This window comes from Mandrillus leucophaeus, unplaced genomic scaffold (assembly GCF_000951045.1).
Source record: "Mandrillus leucophaeus isolate KB7577 unplaced genomic scaffold, Mleu.le_1.0 Scaffold19, whole genome shotgun sequence".
Taxonomy (NCBI): domain Eukaryota; kingdom Metazoa; phylum Chordata; class Mammalia; order Primates; family Cercopithecidae; genus Mandrillus; species Mandrillus leucophaeus.
In genome coordinates this window covers 534,809-559,793 of record NW_012101920.1, presented here as the reverse complement: position 1 = coordinate 559,793, position 24,985 = coordinate 534,809, and the positions used below count along the sequence as shown (strand labels likewise).

At 46.7% G+C, this 24,985-nt stretch overlaps 1 protein-coding gene across 1 annotated transcript in view; it reads left to right on the top strand.

Moving 5' to 3' along the window:
- ATP9A (ATPase, class II, type 9A) overlaps nt 1–18,402 on the top strand; it is a 141,942-nt gene extending 123,540 nt beyond the window's left edge. The window contains exons 21-26 of the mRNA XM_011978174.1: nt 1,304–1,459; nt 5,054–5,118; nt 6,588–6,696; nt 7,609–7,666; nt 10,161–10,364; nt 13,816–18,402. Coding sequence (XP_011833564.1) covers nt 1,304–1,459; nt 5,054–5,118; nt 6,588–6,696; nt 7,609–7,666; nt 10,161–10,364; nt 13,816–13,952 — 729 coding nt within the window. The 3' untranslated portion in view covers nt 13,953–18,402. The remainder of the gene's footprint in view (nt 1–1,303; nt 1,460–5,053; nt 5,119–6,587; nt 6,697–7,608; nt 7,667–10,160; nt 10,365–13,815) is intronic.
- The last annotated feature ends 6,583 nt before the right edge of the window (nt 18,403–24,985 follow it).

Sequence of the window (24,985 nt, the reverse complement as noted above, 5' to 3'; positions counted from 1 at the left end):
ACATCATAACCCCCCTTACCCCGTGTAATATTGATATAATGGTACTATATAATATTCATGCTCAACTCCATGTAACATTGATATAATGGACTATATAATATTCATGCTCAACTCCATGTAACATTGATATAATGGACTATATAATATTCATGCTCAAATTCCCCCATCTGTCCTCTAAGTGTCTTCATAGCTTAAATAATAAAAGCTCCAGGAAGGATTGCAAATCGCATTTATTAGCCTGTCCTCGTGTTTCTGATCTTCTTTGTTGTAGAACACTTTTCTCCCTTTTTTTTCGTTGGAGGGTGTTTTGTTTTTCATGTCAGTGGCATTTTTGAAGCTTTCAGGACAGTTGTAGAGTGTCTCCTGGCACGCAGTCCTTGAGCCTGTCAGATTGATTCGGTTCCGATTCTGCCTTGGCATGAGCACTGCACAAGGGGAATTCGTGTTCTTCCTGTTACGTCACATCCAGAGGCTCTCATCTCCTTCTGTCCCTTTAATGTTGGCTGTCACCGCCTTTTAAAATGAGAGAATTTGGCCAGGTGCAGCTGCTCATGCCTGGAATCCCAGCACTTTGAGAGGCTGAGGTGGGCAGATGGCTTGAGCTCAGGAGTTGGAGACCAACCTCGGCAACATGGAGAAACCCCATCTCTACGAAAAATAACAAAATTAGTCAGGTGTGGTGGTGCGTGTCTGTGCTCCCAGCTGCTCGGGAGGCTGAGGTGGGAGGATGGCTTGAACCTGGGAGGCAGAAGTTGCAGTAAGCCGAGATCACACCACTGCACTCCAGCCTGGGTGACAGAGTGGGACCCAGTCTCAAGAAAAAAATAACAAAAAATACAAAATGGGAGAATTCCATTATGTGGTTGCACTGCAAGTTATTCCCACTTCTGTGAGTGTGCAGAGCTGTATATTCAGGAATATCCTGTCTAACATTTTTAGTAGCTCCGGGTTTTCGCCTCATGTTTAATTAGCTCTTAAGGGAACTAAATGTTTTAAAATATCTATCTTTAAATGATTCTTTGTTACTTATGGGGTGGGCTGAACTCCCAAGGCCTAATATTAGATCCAGTTGACCTCCAAATTATAACTATATCGATTCAGAATGGTTTTTATTTAAATAAATTCCCCTTTTAAAATTAAATTTAGACTTCGACCACCAACTGCGTTTAGCTTGAAACCAAAGAATTTCTTTCTTGAAGTTCTTCAGAGATCTCCTTACAATGTCTTGCTTTTTCAATTAAAGAAAATGTGTTTGCCCTGACCTCTTGTGCTTCTGACGGTGCCTCATTTTATTGGATTTTAGGAAGGAAAACAGGCTTCATTGGCTGCAGACTTCTCCATCACTCAATTTAAGCATCTTGGCCGGTTGCTTATGGTGCACGGCCGGAACAGCTACAAGCGGTCAGCCGCCCTCAGCCAGTTCGTGATTCACAGGAGCCTGTGTATCAGCACCATGCAGGTGAGTGGACCGCTGGCTTCTGTGCACATGTACATGTGGCTGTACCATGTAGGTAAGTGGACAGCTGGTCCCTCTGCACAGGTGCATATGGCTATGTGATTATCATGGAAAAAGCCTGGGAATTAGACTATGCTTTGGAGCTGTCACCCCCACCTCGCCAGTTTAAATCCCCCACCTGGCTACATTCCAGCTGATAGACCTTGAGCCAGTCCCTGAACTTCTTGGTACTCAAGATTCCTCCCCTGTTAAGTGGTGCTGGTGATTCCTGCCATGTGGTGTGGGTGTGTGTGTGTTAGCAGTGGTGACGTCCAGTACCTGGCATGGGGCAAGTGGAATGTACATGAGTTATTTTAATTGTGGGTAGGTTGTTATAATTTGTTTGCTGGAGTGAAAGATGCAGAGTTAAATGCTGAATGACTATTCAGCCCCCAGATTTTCACCTTTTGCAGAGGTAAGGGCCATCAGAGAACAACCACTAAAGAAGAAGAACTTACTTTGCTTATGTGCTTCCTGTGCCCTAGGCATCAGGCTAAGTGTTCGCAATGCAGTGTCTCACATAAGCCTCACAATAGCCTGAGCCCATTTTACGGATGGGGAGGCTGAGGCTGAGTATGGATGATAAATTTGAAGTGTCCCGCAGGGATTCAGTCAGCTCAGGCAGGTGGACCTCAAAGCCCGCAGTCACAATCTGAGTATCCTTCTTGATACACTCGTCATGGAGGGCCTGGGACTGTGTCCACTTGCAGGGGTCAGCATGACACCTGGCACTGAGGTTGCCTTGGCATCACGGTTCTATCTCCCGGCAGAGCCCAGTCGGGGAACTGAGTGTGGTTATTATGATCACGAATACCCTTGGAAGTTAATATCTTGCTCCCCTCTTGCTTTTTCATAAAAGGATTCTAGAGTATATGTTTTCCCACCTTCTGTCTCACAAACTCCTTCAAAATATGTCATCATAGGACAGGCACAGTGGCTCACGCCTGTAATCCCAGCACTTTGGGAGGCCGAGGTGGGTGGATCACTTCAGGCCAGGAGTTTGAGACCCGCCTGGTCAACATGGTGAAACCCTGTCTCCACTAAAAATACAAAAATTAGCTGTATGTGGTGGCACGCTCCTATAATCCCAGCTACTTGGGAGGCTAAGGCATGAGAATCACTTGAACTTGGGAAGTGGAGGTTGCAGTGAGCTGAGGTCGCGCCACTGCACTCCAGCCTGGGCAACAGAGTGAGACTCCATCTCAAAACCACCAACAATAAAATTTGCCGTCAGTCTGTAGCAATTAAGTGTGGAGTAGAAAGGAGGCCAAAGGAGGGAAAGAAAATATTTTTGGTGTTGCAAAGCTGTTGATTGATCTTCCTTTTTGGGCATTGGGCAGTGAAAGTGCTCCCAGTTGAGTGGTGAGAACATAGGCGCAGTAGATCCTGGAACTCACGTCTCCTTCTGGTCATACCACTAGGGATCTGTGAGACCTTGAGCAAATAACTTTACCACTCTAGGCCTCAGTCTTCCCACCTGGAAAATGGGGATGATGAGACCCTCCTTGCCCTCGGACAGGGCCACTGTGAAAAACAGAGAGGTTTTTAAGACATCAGTGCTAAGGCATCCTTACCATGACTAGTAGAAGTGAAACAAAGTAATATGTAAACATCAGGTGATATTTTAATTTGTTTAATCATACTTGAAAGGCAGTGTGCCTTTCAAACACCAGGTAGTGCTGCTTTAGGTATGTGAGAATTCACCATCCACTGGCAACACCCCAGTTTTTTGGGGGTGATTTTATGTTTTAAATATCTATTGCATTTGTGAGTAGGGGAGCCTTAAAGTGACTTTCATCAAAATGATCTAAACCCAAACAGCTGCTGTAGTTCACCAGACCACATCTGTACTTTTATGTTAACTCGCCAATTGAACAGGATAATGCTGTGGTTTTAATCATTGGGAGATTAATCAGCTCCTCCTTGGACACATACACAAAAGCTGGCCGGGATGAGCTGACTTCTTCAGAAACTGGATGTTACCGTTAACATTGATGTAGAAAAAGAATTCCAGGATGAGGCATTGTTCTTTGTGCTAAAGAAAATGCCTTTAACCCCTGTCCACTGTGCTGAAAATGGCCAAGAGCAAGTCCCAGTTAGAATTGCACCGGGCCGTGGGTCTGCCAGAGACCACCGTGTTTTTATTTTTCCCAAAGTGCTATCATCGAGATGAAGACTGTGTGGTTAGGATGACTCTTTTAGAGGAGGGGGCTCCTGATACTGGTTTGGAAAATAAACACCAGATTCTTGATATTTTTACAACCGTCCTTCCTATGCAGCAGCCCAGCCTGGGTGAAAAGTCACCAGAAAAGTGGCTTTTCCGGCGTAGCCAGGGCGAACCGTGATTTCCCGTGACCGTGGCGCTCAGGAGCACCTGCGCTCTGAGCTCTGTGCTGAGAAAGCACGTGTTTCTCACATGCTTTCTCTCTGTGTCCATTGAAGGTGCTCTGGGGAGCTAGCCCTGGTCTGATGCTATTTCGAATTACTAGGATATCTCTGCCTTGCTTTCTTCTGCTTTCTAAAAGCTTTCAGGCAGCGTTTGTCTCTGGCCTTCCTTCAGCTTTATACGAATAGGTAGCAGCTTGGAGACCATGTTTCCTCTGTTAGCCCATAGAGGTCCAGAGACGGAGCTAACAGAGCTTCAAGCCTGATTCTGGAAGGGTACAAGAACATGACAGAATATAGTCAGGGGTTCCTTGAGCTGTGCTCTGTGCGACCTTTCATGGCCTGGTCCCATCTTCCCCATGGGTCCTCCTCAGCCTATTCATCATTACCAGCAGCTAATATTTTCCAAAGCAGGAAGCAGACATTTCCATGAGGGTTTGTAAATATCTTCATTACTTCTGTCTAATTGCAAAAATAATCTGTCACCATGTGTTCTTTTCAAAAATTTCCCCAAATACTGAAACATGTAATATAAGAAGTGAAGCCTTCTCTACCATCCCAGCCCCCGTAGACACTTCAGAAGCTCTTTTTCCGTATGCGTTTCCGTATCTCCGGCAGCATGGTTAGCAGCGTGCGTGCCTGCAGAGGTGGGGATTCCGAGCTGTTTAGAAGTGTGCGCTCTGGGGCCACAGCTGGGCTTGAGTCCTACAGTTCACCTTCTCAGCCTCCCCTTCTGTAAAGCGTGGGTGATAGTAGGCCTTGATCGTGTGGCTGCTCTGGAGATCAGCTGTGCTCACGTGCAAAGCATTCCTGGGTCCTGGAACTTAGTAAATGTTCACAGTGGGCTGAGTAGACCCTGGAGCTGTAATACATCACCCTACCCGGGAGTGATTCCTGGATTTGCTGCTTAGGAGCTGTGTGGGCTTGAGCAAGCCACGTACCCTCTCTGTGCCTCACTTTCTGCTTTGCATAATGGGGATGACGAGAATCGTACCTGCTTCATAGGGCTGTTGTTGATGTTGTGAGAATGAAATGAGCAAATCCATGTAAAGTACCTTATAGCTGTGTCGGCGAGGGTGAGTGCTATGTAAGTATCAGGTGTTATTTTTATTCTGTAAAGGTAAGGGATTTTGTCATGATTTTTGGTGACATCCTCCTTTCTCCTTGGCACAGGCTGTCTTTTCCTCCGTGTTTTACTTTGCCTCCGTCCCTCTCTATCAAGGATTCCTCATCATTGGGTAAGGAAATCCTGCCAAGGAATTAATTGTTTACAAAACCTTCTTCAAATGCCACAGCAGAGAGAAGAAACCTGGTGGGAAAATTCTTGGGTTCCTAAGCCACATTTGTTCCCAGCCCCAGCGAATGCAGGCCCAGCACCATGCTTTAGAACCTCCTTGAATTAACCAGGTTTTGAGCTGTTGAGCCCTTAACCAGATGGAGGAAGTGGAGTTGGAGATGTATGTGGTGTGTTGCACTTTGCCATTTATACCTGGTCTTGAAAAAATACTCCAGGGTTGTCAGTTGATTGAGGAGAGCAAGGCGGAAGGTTTGCAGACTTGGTGATTTCACTGGGGTCTTAATAAAAAGGGAAGGGGGATCTGAAAAATGCCCTCGTGGCCTGAACCGAGCCCCGTGGCAGTCCCGTCCTTGGAGCTCCAACGAGGGCCCGAGTCCATTGCCTCGGGGACGTGCAAGCCACAGAGCTTGACTGCTGTGCCACAGTGACAGAGATGGTGTCACTTGAGCCTTTGCAGCCTGCAAACCCACTCCCATTACTGACCTGGAACTTCAGGCTGATCCTTCTGACCTTTTCAGAGAATGTGCTCAGTCTCTGAATCACCCAGGTAGGTGGCGTTTGGTTACCGAGTGCCCTAGATACAGATACGTGCAGCTGAGGCCACTCCTGGTTAGGAGGAGACGGAGGGCGCCGGAAGCCCAGCTGTGCTCTGGAGAGTCTCACACAGTCCGCTCTCCGTCCTGCTGTGTTGGCCAATGAGTTTAGCTGAGAGGAGGCACTGGGATGCTGCCTGCTTCTGACTGGAAAAGCGGCCTGTCTTTTGTCGGGCTCTGGAAGAGTACAGGAACGTAACAGAATACAGTCAGGGGTTCCTTGAGCTGTGCTCTGTGCGACCTTCCCTGGCCTGGTCCCATCTTCCCCATGGGTCCTCATTTCCTCTTCTGTCGCCCTCAGCCCCAGCCCCAGCCCCACTGGCCTTCTGGCTGTTCTTCAGACATGACAGCCACTCCCACCTCAGTGCCTTTGTGCTGGTGGTTCCTTCTCCCTGGAAAGCTCATCCTCCTGGGACTGGCTTGGCTGGCCCTCACCTCTTGTGGGTGTTCACTCAAATGTTCTGTTCCTCAGCCTCTAAAATTGTGCCATCACCCCCCTACACACAGACACACACACACACCTTATTTCCTCTCCCCCATTATATTTTTCTCTGTAGCACTTATCTCTAACACACATAGAGTTTACCTAATTTATTTGTTTATTGACTCACTGACCAGGATGAAAGCTCTTGAGGGCAGACATTTTTGTCCATTTTTCCTCTTAGGTTTCTGGTGCTTACAGCCAGCTCTGGAGCATAATAGACAAGCAGTAAACAGTTGTTAGAGGCATGGATGGGACTTGGGCGCCGGAGGCTGGCATAGCACATAGCTCTGATGGCGTCGGCCAGGTCTTACCTATGGCGGTTTTCTCTCCCAGGTACTCCACAATTTACACCATGTTTCCTGTGTTTTCTCTGGTCCTGGACAAAGATGTCAAGTCGGAAGTTGCCATGCTGTATCCTGAGCTCTACAAGGATCTTCTAAAGGTTCTGTTAGCTTCTCAGTCCCCTCTTCCTCCTTCCTCCTTTCCTTTTCTCTTCCTTCCTTCCCTCCCTGCTTTTTTCCTTTTAATTTATTTCCCACAGACCCTCCATTTCTGATTTGAACACACTTGAACTGGTAGCTTTCTTACTTTTGGGGGGAAGGTGTGGGAGTTTACGTTTTTTCTTAAAGCGGTAATATATGCACTATTATAAAGAACGTGAAAGAGTACAGTAATAGATAAACTGAAAACAAGCCAACTCACGACTTCGAAAAAGCCCCTGACAGTTCTGCTTTGCAGCTGCGACTTACGTTTGCTCCCAGAGATGTTCTTGTGTACACTTTCAAAACGTGTGTGTGTGATGGTGTGTGTGTAGGCATCTGCATAATTTTATTTGTCTTCAAGGGTTTTTTACCCAAGGGAAGATTTATTCCCATTTAATGTTAATTTTTTTTTTTTTTTTTTTTTTTGAGACTAAGTCTCTGTCACACAGACTGGAGTGTAGTGGCTCAGTCTCAGCTCACTGCAACCTCCACTTCCTGGGTTCAAGCGATTCTCCTGCTTCAGCCTCCTGAGTTGCTGGGATTATGGGCGTGCACTACCATGCCTAATTTTTGTATTTTTAGTAAAGAGGGCGTTTCACCATGTTGGCCAGGCTGGTCTCGAACTCCTGACCTCAAGTGATCCACTTGCCTCAGCCTTCCAAAGTGCTGGGATTACAGATGTGAGCCACCGTGCCTGGCCAATTCTTTTTTTAAAGAACTAATTCCTCCAATGTGTTCAAATGTGTGTGAGCCACTTTTTTGATGAAGACAGATGGGTTGCCTTGTCTAGTTAGCGGGAGAATAACGTGAACACTGATGCTGCGTGAGCCCCCTACGAAACCGGCTCTAACCTTTCTCTGTCTCTCATTTAGGGACGACCATTGTCCTACAAGACATTCTTAATATGGGTTTTGATTAGCATCTATCAAGGTAAGGATGAGTGGAGACACCTGTTTGTCTTGTGCTCTGGCACTGACTCAAGGGTGTCCCCTTCTTGCCTGTAGAAGAAGCAGGAAGGAGGGTGGCAGCGTGACCCAGGGGAGACACTGATCACCCTGTATAAGGACTTGAACATCAAACATGCGCAGTGGTGCTGTCTGAGAAATGAGGTAGTGAAGCCAGAGGAAGGCAGCGGACCGTAGTCAAAGCCTGTGGGGCTGCTCCACCCACGAGGCAAAAGGTGGTTGCTTTCTGGGATGTTCTGAAACCTTTTCTGAGAGTCAGATCAAGTCATAGTTTTGGAAAAACGTGTTTACTTCAGTGGCCTCCAAAGGGGAGTCTCCCAGACTACAGAGGCTTTGTAAGATGACCTATTGGGATATAAGAAGAGAATAGCAAAACTTCTGTTTGTGTTTATTTTTTCTAACTCTTTTACATTTACATATATATAAAATATATATATATATATTTATTTATATATTTTTGAGACACAGGGCAAAGCCACCGTGCCCAGAATCCTCTTTTTTTGGTATTTCTATTTTTATGTATGTTTTGTAGTGCACATAATAGATTTTATATACTTACAAAATATATTTTATGTAATATATAGAAACAGAGTGAGACCTTGGGCGACGGAGGGTCTCACTCTGTTGCCCAGGCTGGAGTGCAGTGGAGCAATCACGGCTCACTGTAGCCTCGACCTCCCCAGACTCAGGTGATCCCCCTACCTCAGCCTTCTGAGTCTGGGATCACAGGTGTGCACCACCACCAAATCAGTTGCCAAATCAGTTCATTTCTTCCCAATTGACTGTGAGCCAAGAGTCCCTGCAGGTCCAGCAAGATGACCTCATGCTGTGCTGTGGGCCCCATCGGGTGCTGACACGGGCTTTAATTCCTATCTAGAAACCTGTTTCTAGTTCAGCATCATAGACTACAGGTGTGCACCACCACACCTGGCTAATGTTTGTATTTTTTGTAGAGACTTGAGGTCTCACTGTGTTGCGCAGGCTGAACTCAAAACTCCTGGCCTCAAGCAGTTCTCTTGCCTCAACCTCACAAAGTGTTGGGATTACAGGCACGAACCACTGTGCCCGGAATCCTCATTCTTTTTTAGTATTTCCATTTTTATGTATGTTTTGTAGTGCATATGTTTGTGAAATGGTCCTAATATTTCTATATATCTGGACAGGTACATATATATAACTTACAAATAAACATGTATATTTGGGGTTTATTTATTTTTTTTTTGAGAGAGAGAGTTTTGCTCTTTTGTCCAGGCTGGAGTGTTGTGGCATGATTTCGGCTCATTGCAGCCTCTGCCTTACGGTTTCAAGCAATTCTCCTGCCTCAGCCTCCCGAATAGCTGGTATTACAGGTGCCCACCACCGCACCCACCTTAATTTTTGTATTTTTAGTAGAGACGGGGTTTCACCATATTGGCCAGGCTGGTCTCGAACTCCTGACCTCGTGATCCACCCGTCTCGGCCTCCCAAAGTGTTGGGATTACAGGCATGAGCCACTGCGCCTGTCTCTTATACACATCTAGTTTTTTTGAAACAGAGTCTTGCTCTATCACCCAGGCTGGAGTGCAGTGGCACGATCTTGGCTCACTGCAACTTCCACCTCCCAGGTTCAAGCAGTTCTCGTGCCTCAGCCTCTTGAGTAGCTGGGACTACGGGCATGCACTTCCATACCCAGCTAATTTTTGTATTTTTAGTAGAGACAGGGTTTTGCCATGATGGCCAGTCTGGTCTTGAACTCCTGGCCTCAAGCGATCCACCCGCCTCAGCCTCCCAAAGTTCTGATTACAGGTGTGAGTCACCACATCATTTTATTTATTTGTTTGTTTGTTTATTTATTTATTTATTTATTTAATGTTTTGAGACAGGGTCTCACTCTGTCACCCAGGCTGGAGTGCAATGGTACAATCTCGGCTCACTGTAACCTCCACCTCCCAGGCTCAAGTGATCCTCCCACCTCAGCCTCCTAAGTAGCTGGGACTACAGGTGCATGCCACCACACCTGGCTAATTTTTATATTCTCTGTAAAGATGGGGTTTCACCATGTTGCCCAAGCTGGTCTCGAACTCCTGAGCTCAAGCAATCTGCCCACCTTGGCCTCCCAGTGTGGGGATTCCAGGCGTGAGCTACTGCAGCTGGCCGTGGCTCCCTCATTTTAAATATTATATTTAACTTTCTATTTCTTTCATCAACTCTAGACAGTTATTCTCTCCCTCCCTGCCTTACTTCCTTTTTTCTCCCTTGTTCTCACTTTGTAGTTATAGATTATTTATCCTACGAAGTCAAAGAGGAAAATCAGAAAACTATAGGATCAGACCTGCATAATGCACCAGTCATTAACCTCATGTAATAAGTGATACCTTTCATGTCTAAATGAAAAATGCGGAAAGGAACCAGGTGTGAGTGAGCAGGGCGCAGCTTTTGCAGGGAGGGGCGAGGGGAACACCCTTCTCTGGCGTTTGCAGGGAGCACCATCATGTACGGCGCGCTGCTGCTGTTTGAGTCGGAGTTCGTGCACATCGTGGCCATCTCCTTCACCTCGCTGATCCTCACCGAGCTGCTCATGGTGGCGCTGACCATCCAGACCTGGCACTGGCTCATGACAGTGGCCGAGCTGCTCAGCCTGGCCTGCTACATCGCCTCCCTGGTGTTCTTACACGAGTTCATCGGTAAGACCCCTGAATGCTTAAGCCCCGTCCATCACCCCCAGTGAATCTGGCCCAGAGGTCTCACTGCCGTATGAGGGAAGGGGGCTCCCAGCGCTCGGCCTGGGCTCTTCCTCCAGCCGTCCTTCGGCTCAGCCGTCCGCGTTTTCTTACAGGTGTTCCCTGGGGACAGGTATAGTTGTGCTTCAGGGTGTGAAATTGAGGACAGGGTGTGATTGCAGTAGACAGTGTTTTTCTTTTTCTTTTTTTTGAGTCGGAGTCTTGCTCTGTCGCCTTTTTTGGGCCACAAAACCTTTTTGTTCTCCTGAAATCTTAATCTGAAGTCCAATCTATGAAACTGATAAAAGGGGACTTGTGATGGCAAAGTGGCAGTGCTGGGAGGTGCCGAGCCCCACAACCTTGCCTGTGCAGCCCTGCCTCGCTGCTGTGTCCTGATAGAGCTCCTTAGGGACTCCATGGATCTCAGAATAAAATCTACTGCTCCGCACAGCAAACCAAGTGCTGAAGGTACTCGCCAGTTCCGTAGACGTGGGAGTCCCTGCTGTGTGCCAGGATTATGGTGGCAGATGAGGTGGACGGGCTCTCCAGGGAGCTGCTGTTCTCGTTGGGAACACATGATAAACACACATTAATGAGTCTGTGAGCACAGGAGTATCAGATGTGATCAAAGTTACCAAGAGAAAAACGGGATGAGGTGCTAGACGCCCAGGCAGACCCCAAATAAAAAATGTTTTGGAGGCCGGGCATGGTGGCTCACACCTGTAATCCCAGCACTTTGGGAGGCTGAGGCAGGCCAGATCACGAGGTCAGGAGTTCGAGACTGGTCTGGCTAACAATGGTGAAACCCCATCTCTACTAAAAATACAAAGATCAGCCAGGCGTCGTGGCACACACCTGTAGTCCCAGCTACTTGGTTGGCTGAGGCAGGAGAATCGCCTGAACCCGGGAGGCGAAGGTTGCAGTGAGCTGAGATCGCACCACTGCCCTCCAGCCTGGGTGACAGAGTAAGACTCTATTTCTAAATAAATAAATAAAGTTATGGGAATGTAGAGATGGGGGAGTGTCGGCCCATCCTAAGGTGGGGTGGCGGCAGATTTCTCTGACCTCAGTAGTGATTCCAGGTACTCCTGGGCTTGTCCAGTGTCAGCCACTGTCTCTGGATGGACAAGCCTGGTTTCATCACCCTTCCATGCTGACCTCATTTGCTTTGCCATATCAGTTAATTTCTTCCCAATTGATTGAGCCACAAGTCCCTGCAGGACCACCCAGATGACCCCATGCTGTGCTACAGACCCCATCGGGTGCTGACACAGGCTTTAATTCCTGTCTAGAAACCTGTTTCTAGTTCAGTGTCATAAACTTGGAACACGGGCACAGTTCAGATGACCCAGCATTTTCTGTGTTGTGCTGTGGATAGATTCTGAAGTCTAATCTTGGTTTCCCCTGCGCAGGGCAAACTCAAGCCGCTATGGCTTTGGAACCTCAGGGCCAGGGGTCATCCTGAAAGTCTAGCTGGTGCAGCAGACAGCCCTCTTTACACCTCTTTCCTCTTCAGTAGAAGCATTTAAGTTTCTGTCTGTGTCACTTAAACAAAAAACCCTCAGAGTGATACTGTTTCTCCTTTATCAACTGAGGGAGCAGGGCCCTGAGGCTGCTTCTCTGCTAAAGAAGCTCATGTGTGTTCAAGATTGCAGATAGACTCTCTCTGGGGGAAACTTTCAGTTACAACAACGCTCTCACGCCCCATCCTCCGTGGGAAGCCTGCAGGGGCCAGCAGTGGCCCATCCCTTGCTCCTTTGCCCCAGGCCTTCTCAGTGGGGGTGATGTGGTCCCCACCACTTGGGGAACAAACATTGGTCTTTGGTGGGGTGTGAACAAACCCTAATCCTTTAGATATAAAGGAGATGTATCTATAATATTATAAACAGATACACAGTATACCTGTGACATTAACATTTCATGGAGCTGGTTGATTAGGGAAGAAAAGTCTAAAAAGCTTCCTTAAGGGGCAATAACAAGAAAAAGGCAGAGAAACTCGACCTTACCCTGGAAGCGTCTTTGATCACGGCTCTTCTGACAGCTTCCAAAGCTCCTGAAGGTTTTAGTAAAGGTAAAAGAACCATCCCCTGAAAAGCAAAGGTTTCACAGTTGCGGCACCAGTTTCTAGAAAGGATTTGTGAGCATTTACTGCACGCTCCAAGAGCTAAAGGAGCATCGCTGTAAAAAGTGGAGTTTTAAAGCAGTTTCACCCTTGTCACTAGTCTCTAGACAGCGTTTTGTGAGACCTACTGTGTGCTCAAAGGCTTGGGCCTGAAGTGGTCACAGAGATGTGGCCCCTGCTCAGGAATCTCAACTTGTTTTTGATAGGGACACACCACAGAGCCGGGTCAGAGGTGTAGGAAAACCACAGGGTGGGTTGAGCCTTGGGCCTGGCACTTAGTAGGTGCTGCCTCAGTACCAGCTGCATTTCAGCATCCTGTGCTCAAAAAGTGGGGAAGGGGCTTACTCTGGCTTCTGCTATATTGAAAGCCACAAGCTGTCACTCCTCTCTTAAGAAAACTTCATAACCAGGTTTATAATCCTGCAGCAGGAAAGGCAGTACCCCTGCGCGCCCACCCCACACGTTCCATCAGAGTCCCTGAGGCTCAGCCTAAGCCTGTGTCTGACAAGCGGGTCTGAGCCCACTTTGCGCCATGACCCAGATTTATCCCGTGGCTTTCTGCGACCATCACTAGAAGCAGAAGGTGCATTTGAATGTCACTTTCCGCTCGCCAGTGGCCGGGCCTTAGGAAGAAAGACTCTCCAACTGTTAGACAATACCAAATCAAAAGCATCTCTGAGTTTTCTTCCCCTGTAATTTTCTTTCCTTCTTTTTTTTCTTTTTCTTTTTTTTTGAGACAGTGTCTTACTCTGTTGCCCAGGGTGGAGTGCAGTGGTGCAATCTTGGCTTGCTGTCATCTCGAGCTCCCCGGGCTCAAATGATCCTTCTACCTCAGCCTCCCGAGTAGCTGGGACCATAGGCGTGCACCACCATGCCTGGCTAATTTTTGTATTTTTTGTAGAGACAGGGTTTTGCTATGTTGCCCAGGCTGGTCTCAAACTCCTGGGTTCAAGTCTTCTGCCCGCCTTGGCCTCCCAAAGTGCTGGGATTAAGGCATGAGCCACTGCATCTAGTGGCCCCCATAGTTTTCTTCTCCTGGGTGCTGAAAGTAGCATTTCACTATCAGGAAGCTACAGAAGAGAGAGCGAGGAATATCAAGCTGGCGGCGCTGTGTGCTCTCAGCCACGGTACCTTCCCTTACAGTCCATGGAAGGAGAGGGCCAATGTCAGGAGGCTGTGTGTTTGTAATAGGAGATGACTTTCCCTTTGATAGCTGTGACACCTGTTTCTGGACCACACGTGCCTTCCGGAACATTCCTGCCTGCTCACTGCTATCTTCCCGTTTGCTTGCAGATGTGTACTTCATCGCCACCTTGTCATTCTTGTGGAAAGTCTCCGTCATCACTCTGGTCAGCTGCCTCCCTCTCTATGTCCTCAAGTACCTGCGAAGACGGTTCTCTCCCCCCAGCTACTCAAAGCTCACATCGTAGGCCGTGTGCTCGCTGGAGGGGGCCCTGGTCTCGGCGCTTCCCTGATGGACAGAGCTCAAGTTCCATTTCTATTAACCGCCACCTGTGGATTTTGCAGTAATTGCTAACACGTGCAGTTTTAATGGGAAGAGGCTCTGCGCCTAAACGGAGCCCTAACGCTGCATCAACGGGAGGGAAGGTCCTGAAAGAGACCCATCTGGGCCTGTCTGAAGCCCTCGTTCTTCATGTCTGAGTGAATGTGAATATGTTAAAGCTGGTGGCTCAGCTGGGAGGTTTATGTGGGTCACTGTGCGAGCTTCCTTATGACTTGAATTTTGTCGTCACGTGATAAAAGTTTCTGTGTAGCTGAAGGTTGTAGAAGGCTTGTGTTTTTTGTTTTTTGTTTTTTTTCCTAACAGTCCTAATGTGTATGTATTCTTTATGTCTTTCTTGCTCTTACAAAGAGGTGTCAGAAAAATAGAAAGCTCTTGGTGTCAGTTTGGGAGGAAAAGACAATGACATTTGGTAAAAACTTATCCACACGATCACCTCCATTCGGAAATGCTCAGTATCATCTCCAGCCAGCCCTGCTTACCCAAGTTACACTGGATTCCTGGGATCGTAACCAGTAAATGAGAGGAGAGGGAGAGAGAGTGTCCTAAATCCAGTCTGTTATCCTTGATCTGATTCAGCAACCATAGTGTGTGAGTTGACTTCACCTGCCACCTCGTAAAAGACTTTCAGAGGTGTGATCCCGCTTTATTGGGACCTGGTAACAATTACAAAGCCAGTGGCTGGCTGAGAACGACCTCAGACGTTTTCAGCAGAGTTGTTTTAGCCGGAAACGTGCCACTGCATGGCCCCTAAATGTGTCGACAGTATGATAAGAGACTCAACTAATTCTTTAGACAACATGGCAGATGTAACTCAGATCCTCCAAGACCAAAGCGGAAAGGTCAGGGGGCTGGGACTCTTCTCTTCCATAGAAGCCTGTTTCCTGTTAGGAGGCACAATGGAGGATGACCCCACAAAGGCGGAGGCATCTTGCCGGCCTGCCATTCATTGGTGGCAGCTTTCAGAACAAGGAACCCCCAGTGGGAGGACGCCCAGGCTGCAGCTTTGGGATCTGGGATCTGTTCCACTGCCGGCAGATTTCAAGGGGAACTTGCTGAAAGGCAGCCAGTGGTAAAGATTTCTCCCCTACCAGGATGGACTACATGCGTGCATGTTTCCTATAAAGCTGTGGTTTGTTTCAGAGGAGGAGGGGGGTTTGCAGTCGCTGGCCGTGGTAGAGCAAGGCATTCTTGGGTTTTCAAGTCACTTCTTGCAGAAGCCACATATGCATGCCATAAGGGTTAAGTTGGTGGATCTTCAAGAGCCAAGTGTGGTTGAAATCTTGGATTTGCGTTTACTTCTTGATGAGTACATATCCTTCAAACCCTCCGCGTGGCGCTACTTCTGTGTGCTTCAGAGATGTGCGTTACAGCCTGGTGTCTGACGCCTACTAACTCCTGCTCTTGGAGACCTGGAGACATGAGGATCAGATAGTCCCTTGCCTTTGGAGCACTCTTGATAAGCTTTTGTATTTTGTGTTGTCCTTTTAAAACGTTCTAGAATGACTTTATGTTTTACGTTGCAGGTACTGATAAATTGGCGGTTGACACCACATCTATTTTGTCTTAGGATTCTGCAGTTTTGCAGTATTTTCCCCTATCTGATTCAGCCATTTCTGCCAGAGGGAAAAGGTTGGCAGAAAAGATGTATTGAATGAATAGTTAAGGATAGGATCTTTGTCCAAAAATTTCAGAAAGATTGAGCAAATCTGACGTCTTCATTGAGAGAGTTTCTGTTTTCAAAGGTGGAGGAGAAAGTTGTGTTGGAAGTTTTGAAGCCTCTGTTTTCTTGGAAGTCAGTCTGTAACGCTGGGAAGTCTTAAGATAGTCCCGTTTAGAGTCTGCAGACCCTGAACCTGGCTCTGTAACGCTGGGAAGTCTTAAGATAGTTCTGTCAACACTTTGGAAACTCTGTACCTGGCTTTGCTCGGAGATTCGGGATGCTGGATCCTGCAGGCAGGGCATGTGGCAGCCTCATCAGGAGGTTTTAGAGGTTTCCAGCCGAAGCAGAATAAAGATGGTCTCCCTGGCCTTTTCCTTCTATTCTCAATTTTGATTGAGGTGCACAAGTTGACTGTTAAAAGCCAACACTTAAGATACTGGTTGACATCTTCAAGGGAGAATGCTTCCAGGAGGGGCTGAAGAAGCCATAGCTGGAAGTGGAAGGTACTCGTCAGTGTTCTCCACAAACCTTTTTACTCTGTTGTCTCAGCCGCACTGGGGCGGAGGCAGTCAAGGGTGAGAAGGACCAGAACTCAAGTGCAAACTACCACGTGGTTGGCCCATCCCATCCGCGGGCAGCTGGCTGACACCATTCACTGGACAGTCCCTGAGCATCTAGGATGCCCACACCGTGCTTCTCAAACGCTGGAGACGCAAAGGCAGGAGGATTCAGTCTGGTGAGAGTACACGATCTTTACCTGCACGAATCAGACTGTAAGCCCAGCAGAGAACCCCAGGGGTGCTTGGGCACTTCTCGGAGGTTATCTTAGTTGTGGTGGGGAAGACAAAGAAGTAAGCAAACAAGAAACTAGAGTTACTGTACAAGAAACTCTCCTGAGTTTGTAAACCTTAAGCATAAGGATTCAGTTGACCTTTTTCTTGGTTCATCAATCTGGAAAGAACTTACATAAAGCGCCATTGACACTCTCACCTGGGAGCTCCATGGGCCTTAAGTCTTTGACAGCCAATTTAATTTGAGGTCAGAGGGCCTCGAGATACACAGTCAGCACTGTTTGAACACTTTTCCTGAAAGCAGAACTCACAGCTCCCTGCGCCCTCTGACAACACTAGCTATTTCTGCCAGAGTAAGAACTTCTGTTATTTTTTTTTTTTATTGTTCATATGTCTTTTGGTGATGGTTATGTGACGGGGCAGCAGGATCTATTTGGTTTCTTTTTTTTCCACCTCCTTCCTTTTTGTCTCTTTTTTTTTTTTTTCCTCTTAAGAAAATCACCAGACTAGTTTTTCCATCTTGAGTAATTTCTTACATGGGACAGTTTTGATCCTCATTTTGAAAGCATGCATGTGCACATGTGTGTTGCCTGTGGTGCCAGGTGAGACAGGTGGCACTAACTCCAGCTGCTTGGAAGGCATCCCAGGGAGCATCTTAAAGTTGGAGCAGACCTCCCGTTTCCAGCCCCTGGGGCCAATAGGCCACGTGCTGGAACTAGCCTTGTAAAATTTCCATCCCAGTTCCGCTCCCCTGGAGTGAAGCCTTTTTTTTTTTTCGTGACAGTAAACCTTAAAAACCATTGTCTCTTTATGAACATTTCCTCAGTTTCTTCTCTGCTGAAAATGTATGCCATGCTACTTTTTAATGTATTTTGAATTTTGTGCTCATTGGAAATCGATATGCTAATGCCTCCCCCAACCCCCGCCAGAATGTTCTTTTTATACTTTGTCTTGTTTTTACTGGAGTGGGCTGGGCATGCTTGCGTGCCTTTAGGGCAGCATTTTAAATCTTTGCCAAAATTGCAAATGGGACGTGTACATTCTTCTGCTCCATCCTACTTAAACACCTATCAGCTATTTTTATCTTTAACCTTTTCTGTATGTTTGAAGTGTGTGGGGTGTGTGTGCGTGTGTGTGTGTGAAAGAGACAGCGAGAGAATATCATGTAAAGTTTTTTGAAGAATTGTTTGGTTTTCATTGCATTAAAATTCTATCACTCCCAGCTTTGTTTTCGTTTAAAAAAATATACAAAGAGCTTTGTAAATACAACAGATTTTATTTCTCCCCCCTTTTTTAATGTACAGCTTTTTTGCTGTTTATATATACTTAAAATATTCCCATGAGTTATGTCCAGTTCTTCTTGGAAAAAAATATATTATGTTTTTGAATGGAACTGCAAAGCATCCTGCAGCGTGAGCACCCCTCCACCTGGAGCTCTGACGCATCTTCTCAGGCCAAAGCGGCATTACCCGTGATGAATCCGTCTTCTCCACCACAGCATGGTTTGAGGCACAGTCTGTTAACATAGCTGGGCCCTGTCAGTGACTGTTGTGTTTGTGGGGTCAGGTGGGGGGCATGGTATTTGCAAAAAAACAAATTATGGCTAATTTATTATTTTGTTGCAGTGGGGTTAACTGTAAACTCATGTAAGAGTCCGTGATTTCCTCATTAGTTGATCTCTGTCTCTGTAATCCTCGTTGCAAATTTTCACCAGGACAGCATTTTTTGATTAGAGGGGAGCTCTGGCACAGTATACTTTAATTTAGCAGGAACTTCCAGATGATTTAAATTCTCGATGCTGTGATGACACACATACGATCTTTCGTGTTTCTGAGCGACTCTACTTTCATTGTTTGCCAGCGCGGCTCGTTGCTGTTGCCCAATAAAGCTTGTGTACGTTCTGCCTTGGGGGATTATTCTAATTTGTACAGAAACATGAATTCTGGTGTCAAAATGAGGACTTTTTATTATAATGCTCCTATTTTCTCTTTATTTCATGGTACATGAAATGTAAAGAAAACTCTTTCCAGTTCAAAAAATTATTTTGATTTTGGCAAAAAAAACCACACACAAATCAATGCATGTTATTTATTATTCTGTACTATTGTCCATCCCAGACATGTCAGAATTTCAAAAGGTGATAGATATAAATGGAAAATAAGATGAAAACCATAAGCTTCATATTGTATTTCTGTACACGGACCTTAATGACTCTGGAATCTTTTTTTTTTTTTTTTTTTTGTTTAAATCAAGGGATGGAACATTTAGTAACAGTTAAGTTTTAGGCAAAAAAAAAATTTAAGGCTGGGCGCAGTGGCTCACACCTGTAATCCCAGCTTTGGGAGACCAAGGCAGGAGGATTGCTTGAGCCTGGAGTTTGATACCAGCCTGGATAATGTGGTGAAACTCATGTACAAAAAAATACAAGAAAACGAGTTGGGTGTACTGACTTCATTCAGCCTCTGGTCCCAGCGACCTGAGCCTCGGAGGTTGAGGCTGCAGTGAATCGTGACTGTGCCACTGCACTCCTGCCTGGGCGACAGAGCAAGACTCTGGCTCAAAAAAAAAAAAAAAAAAGCTGTTGTGTAGGAAGTAGTAGGAAGTAGTTGAAATCCAGTGATTTCAATCGGGTGATTTTTGTCACCTGTGCCCCGCGGAGTGCTACAGGCAAGGGATGCTGCTGCACACCCTGTGATTCACCAGTGGTCCCCACAACAGAGCCCAAAGTGTCAAAAGTGCAAATGTTGAGAAACCCTGTTTTTTGTTTTTTGTTTTTTTTGTTTTTTTTTTGAGATGGAGTCTTACTCTGTTACCCAGGCTAGAGTGCAGTGGTGCGATCTCGGCTCACTGCAACCTCCGCCTCCCAGGTTCAGGCAATTCTCCTGCGTCAGCCTTTTGAGTAGCTGGGACTACAGGCTCCTGCCACCACGCCCGGTTGATTTTTGTATCTTTAGCAGAGACGGGGTTTCACCATGTTGGCCAGGCTAGTCCGGAACTCCCGATCTCAGGTGATCCACCCGCCGTGGCCTCCCAAAGTGCTGGGATTACAGGCATGAGCCCCCGTGCCCAGCCAGAGAAACCCTAATTTAATCGGCACATGTCAGCTGTACCATTTGTATTTGTAAAAGGGCCCAGAGGTATAAGCTGGTATGTCTCAGGAAGCAAGTTATGCCTCCGACTACTATACCAAATACTAGACCGAATGGTATAATTAGTAGCTCTCTGCAGTGTGAGCTTCCCTCTTTTTGGTTCTCAATGGAAAGGGCCATCCTCAGTAAATGGACTAGAAAGATAATTGTAACTTAGTTGTGTTTTCTCATGACAGCGGCAAAAGGAAGGTTTGTGCTGTGAAAGGTAGGGACCGACCATGCTTTTCCTTAAACGTGTGCTAGCCCTGCACGACCTTAGGCCTCCGCATTTGCCTGCGGTGAAATTCCGTCCATGTGCGGACGGACACTCCTCCGCCGGCGCCGCTAGGGGGAACTTGAGGACTGAAAGACATTGCTGTTTCCTGTTTTCCACAACCAGCCGGACCCCACGTGCCCAACTGCCCAGAGTTTCAAGACGGTGCTTTCATAGCTTCAGAATTTATTTCATGGCCAGAGGCCCCGTGAAAAACAGACATTTCTTTTCATCTTGTTGACCAGAATATTTTGCTGGACTTAGTTTAAAAAAAAAAAAAAAAAAAAAAAAAGGAGGGGGGGAGGATGTGAGAGATGAATATTTATTTGCTCCTGGATATTTGCATTTTTGAATAACTGGCAAGTAGGAATCTTTGCCAATTCACTGTTCAGGCTACTAAGGTTTTGAGACGAAATGTACCAACACCCCAAGTACTTTTAGTGTTTTTGTTATGAAACTTTTCAGGGTGACATGAAGCCCTGCGGTATTTGTGAGGAGGTTTATAAATGATGGATTTGCTCACCTCAAAATAGAACTGTAGTCGCTCCAAATTTTCCAGAAGTGGGAGCACAGTGACAGAATTCATTCAGGACTTGCTAATTTCCTACTTTAAATGGGTTACATAACAGAACGGGTCCCGCCTTCGCGCCTCTCAAAACTACCCATGAAGTGATGGTGAAATGTATCATTAAAAGCTAGAAATAGCTCTGCTAAACTCTGGGAAAAAGATGAGTTTTTTTTCTGATATCCCTCCCCCCACCCCCCTTTTTTCACCCAAACATTGCATAATGTTAAAAAAGTCAAATCTTTCCGTGGGATTTAATTTCATTTTCCATGTGGCTGTGGTCGGAGGGGTAACTCAAGCACTTTGGGGGCTGGTGGATTTTTGGAGGATCACGCATTCCCAGATCAGTTTGCATCCAAAGCCTTAGCCGAGAAATACACCCAATCCTGGGGTTTCTCCCCATCCTTACTGCCCCCCTTTTGTGGATGAGTTATCTACAACATAGCATCTTTTCAGAAAGCCTGCGTTCTTGCAGGAGTGCCCAAACAAAGCCATCCTCCACTTTCCATGTTGAGGTTTTGATTTTGAAATGGATTCCCCCTAAAATTTGGGGTAACTGAGTCACACGTGAAGTCATCAGCCCCACAACCTATGCTTGATACCAAGCCAGGGCTCATTTCTTAGAATTCAGCCAGCAGGTTCTGTTTGCTCACATTAAGAACTTGGTGTTCTAAGCCTGAGCTGTTTGTTTTCAAGAGATTTAAAAGAAATACTTTTTTTTTTTTCTTTGATCAGGTCAGGTCCAGATAAGCCCGAGACGTTTTTTAATTTTCTTTGAGAAAGATTGCAGAGTCCAGAAGAAATGGGAAAAAGTGTTGGGGAATGGGTAGGAGATGTGTGGAATATGCTGACATTTTTATTCCTTCATTGATCAAATATTTACTGAGCACTTCCTATGTGTTAGGCATATAGGGGCTGGAGGTGTGGCAGAGAACAAGACAAGCATAGTGTCTGCCCTCATAGTGATTACACTCTGTGTGTGTGTGCGTGAAAGATAATAAACAGATAAAGACTAACATCAGGTGGAGAGAAAGTTTCCTAAGATAAAGCAGCCTGAGGGTTAGGTAGAGGATGACAACCAGGTAAGAAAGTGTAGAAAGTGCTGGGAGTTCAGAGACGGGCTGACTGGATCAGAGGACTGCAGGATGAGAAGGAGGGCGCTGTGTACCTCTGGACCCTGTAAGAGCAGAAGCTGGTAGTGAAGCCCCCCACCCATCCACATGGGCACCAGCCACACTCTCCCCCTCAATTCTCTCATGCCTTGTGGTTTATTTATGTATTTTTTATATCAAGGACATTCTGCTTTCTATTCTATTAATGGATTTGTTTTAATGTAAAAAAAGTTTTTAATGATTGGCCAATTCTATTACTTATATTCTTCCAGATCCCCAAGTAAATGGATTCTTCTCTTTTTTTTTTTTCTGAGATGGAGTCTTGCTCTGTTGCCCAGGCTGGAGTGCAGTGGCACGATCTCGGCTCACTGTAACCTTTGCCTCCCAGGTTCAAGCAATTCTGCCTCAGCCTCCCGAGTAGCTGGGATTACAGGCACCTGCCACCACGCTTGGCTAATTTTGGTATTTTTAGTAGAGGTGGGGTTTCACCATGTTGGCCAGGCTGGTCTCAAACTCCTGACCTCAAGTGATCTGCCCGCCTTGGCTGCCGAAAATGCTGGAATTACAGGCATGAGCCACCGTGCCCGGCCAGTAAATGGATTCTTGAGGAGTCCTTTTGCTTTCTCCTTGGGCTGTATGTACCCTGCCCCACGAGGGGTATGTTCTATAGTCAGGGATGCCCAGGCCAGCCCAGCATACTAGAGGGAGGTTCATTTCCAACTCTGAACAATGGCTGGGGCCACCGGACCCTGGGCAAGTTTGCGAAGTCAGAGCGTCATTCAGAGAGATCTGGGGAAGTGACATTCTGGTCACAGTGGGTGCAAAGGCCCTGGGGTAGGAAAGGCTGGGCATGTTGCAGGGGCACAGGGCTGGAGTGCTGAGACTGAGGGGTCGGGGCATGGAGGAGATGAGGTCAGGGAGATAGGGAGGGCCTGTAGACCTTGGCATTCAGACTAAGGAGTCCGATGCAGAACGAGCAAGCGTTATTGAAGTTAGCCCTCTACACTGAACCACGTCCGAGGGCTCCTTTCACTCCCTCTCTTCTACCCCGCCTCACCGACCCTTTCCCACGTGTTCTCATTTCTGCGTCAATGTCCGAGGAGGCTCAGGTGAAACCCTTTCCATTGGAACCAACCCACTCCCATGCCCAGTGGTTCTGCAACATAACCACACTAGTAAATAAAGGAGAGAAGAAGCCAGTCCTTGGATGAAGTTTCCTCTTGCTTTTCCAGCGAATAATACGAAGGGTCTCTGTTAAGCCCTGTAGCCTGGGGTGCTTTTGGCAGAGGTGCCTGTTCCTTCGAGAGTCCTGGAAAGCAGGCTGCATAAACCAACTGCCTAGAACTGGGAGGTGAGTGCGAAAAGAACAGGTAGAGAAAACTTAACTGGCTCATGTTCTTCGAAGCTGCCACATTTCCCAAATATGCCCACTTGGGTCAAATTTCGAAGACGAAGCCTTTTGCAGTCATGAACTGCGGGAGCCCAGGCTGTGTTCAAATTCCTCCTGAAGAAAGAAAGAATAACGAGAACAGGCTGTGGAAAAGAATGTAGTTAGTGTCTTAAAGATGGCCAAATATTCATTCTCATTTGTCCTTTTATATGAAACAGATTTTTAAAAAGGCAATTGGAGTAGCTAACAACATCCAGAACCCCGCTGATTCGAGAGGGGCTGGGGGTGGGGGTTTAAATTGGCCCGAACAGCTAATCAGGCCCAAAGAAAGAGGTGAGTTGATTACCTTGGAAATTGCACAGGAATTCTTCAAAGATGTGGCCAATAATTAAGAGTTTAAGATGCTACTCTTTATGCACATAACTTAGCATAATTTTATTAGGCAGCTCATCACCACCAGAATTAGTGAAAATCAGGCCAGAAAAAAATCTGAGAGCCAGGCTTATGCAGACGTGGAAGCTTTTGCTCTAAAATGGCCTGCTCACTCTTGGGGAAGACCCCAAGAGAAAGCACCACCTTTCTTCTGGGCCCTGAGTGGGCTGGGAGTGGAAATGAATCAGAGCCATTTCAGGGGGCTGTGCTGAAGTTGGGGACAATGTGGCCTGGACCTAGCTGGGACGGACACAGACTTGGTTTGAACACCAGTTCCCCCACTTACTAGTGAGTGAGATGGGGCCAATTCCTTAAATCCCGAGCTTCCATTCCTTGCCTGTTTTTGGGAGCAGGAACCCCATTTGTGAGGATCAGCCATGAGGCTGATGGCACTGGAGGCAGTGCAAATACAGAAACAGTAGCCGTCATTGTCACTCGAGGCTGCTGCTGATGGAGGGAGGCCTGGTCTCCACCAAGCTCAAAAGCCCTTCATCAGAATGGGTTTATGCTACTATTACCCACAAACACGGCAGTCACCAGGTTGGCTAGAGTTCTTAGAAGATTTCCACGTTTGGTGGCTGAGGCAATATCCAACCTTGAATCTTTTTTTTTTTTTTTTTTTTAAGACAGTCTCACACTGTAGTCCAGGTGCCCAGGCTGGAGTGCAGTAGCGAGATCTTGGCCCACTCCAACCTCTGCCTCCTGGGTTTAAGCAATTCTTGTGCTTCAGCCTCCCGAGTAGGTGGAACTACAGGTATGCGCCACCATATCTGGCTAATTTTTGTATTTTTAGTAGAGATGAGGTTTCACTATGTTGGCCAGGCTGGTCTCAAACTCCTGACCTCAGGTGATGCACCTGCCTCGGCCTCCCAAAGTGCTGGGATGACAGGTGTGAGCCACCACACCCGGCCTTGACCTTGAATCTTACTGTGCACCTTTCATGGATTTGCAAACGTGCCCAGAGTCCTGTGGCCCCAGCCGTGGTTCTTAGTTGGAGGTGAATCTGCCTCCAGTATGCTGGGCTGGCCTGGGCATCCCTGACTGGAGAATGTACCCCTCATGGGGAAGGGTACATACAGACAAAGGAGAAGGCAAAGGGACTCCTCAAGAATCCATTTACTGGGGGATCTGGAAGGCAGAATGAAAGTCGTAGAATTGGCCAATCATTAAAAACTTCTCTTTTTACAGTAGAACAAATTCACTAATGGAATAGAAAGCAGAATTTACTTGTGTTAAAAAAATAGATAGCTAATGTATGTAGGGCTTAATACCTAGGTGATGGGTTGATAGGTGCAGCAAACCACCATGACACATGTTTACTTATGAAACAAACTTGCACATCCTGCACATGTATCGCAGAACTTAAAATTCAATTTAAAAAAACCACAAGGCAGGAGAGAATTGAGGGGGAGGGGGTGCTTCACTACTGGCTCTGCTCTTATAGGATCCAGAGGAGCAGCTTGAGAGGAACTGGCTTATCCTTAGCAAGTCAGGTGTCTGGTCCACGGTTAGGGCTCAGTAAACCTTTGTGACGTTTGAGTTGGTTTTTAAAATAATTCTGGTAAAATATACATAGCATGCGATTT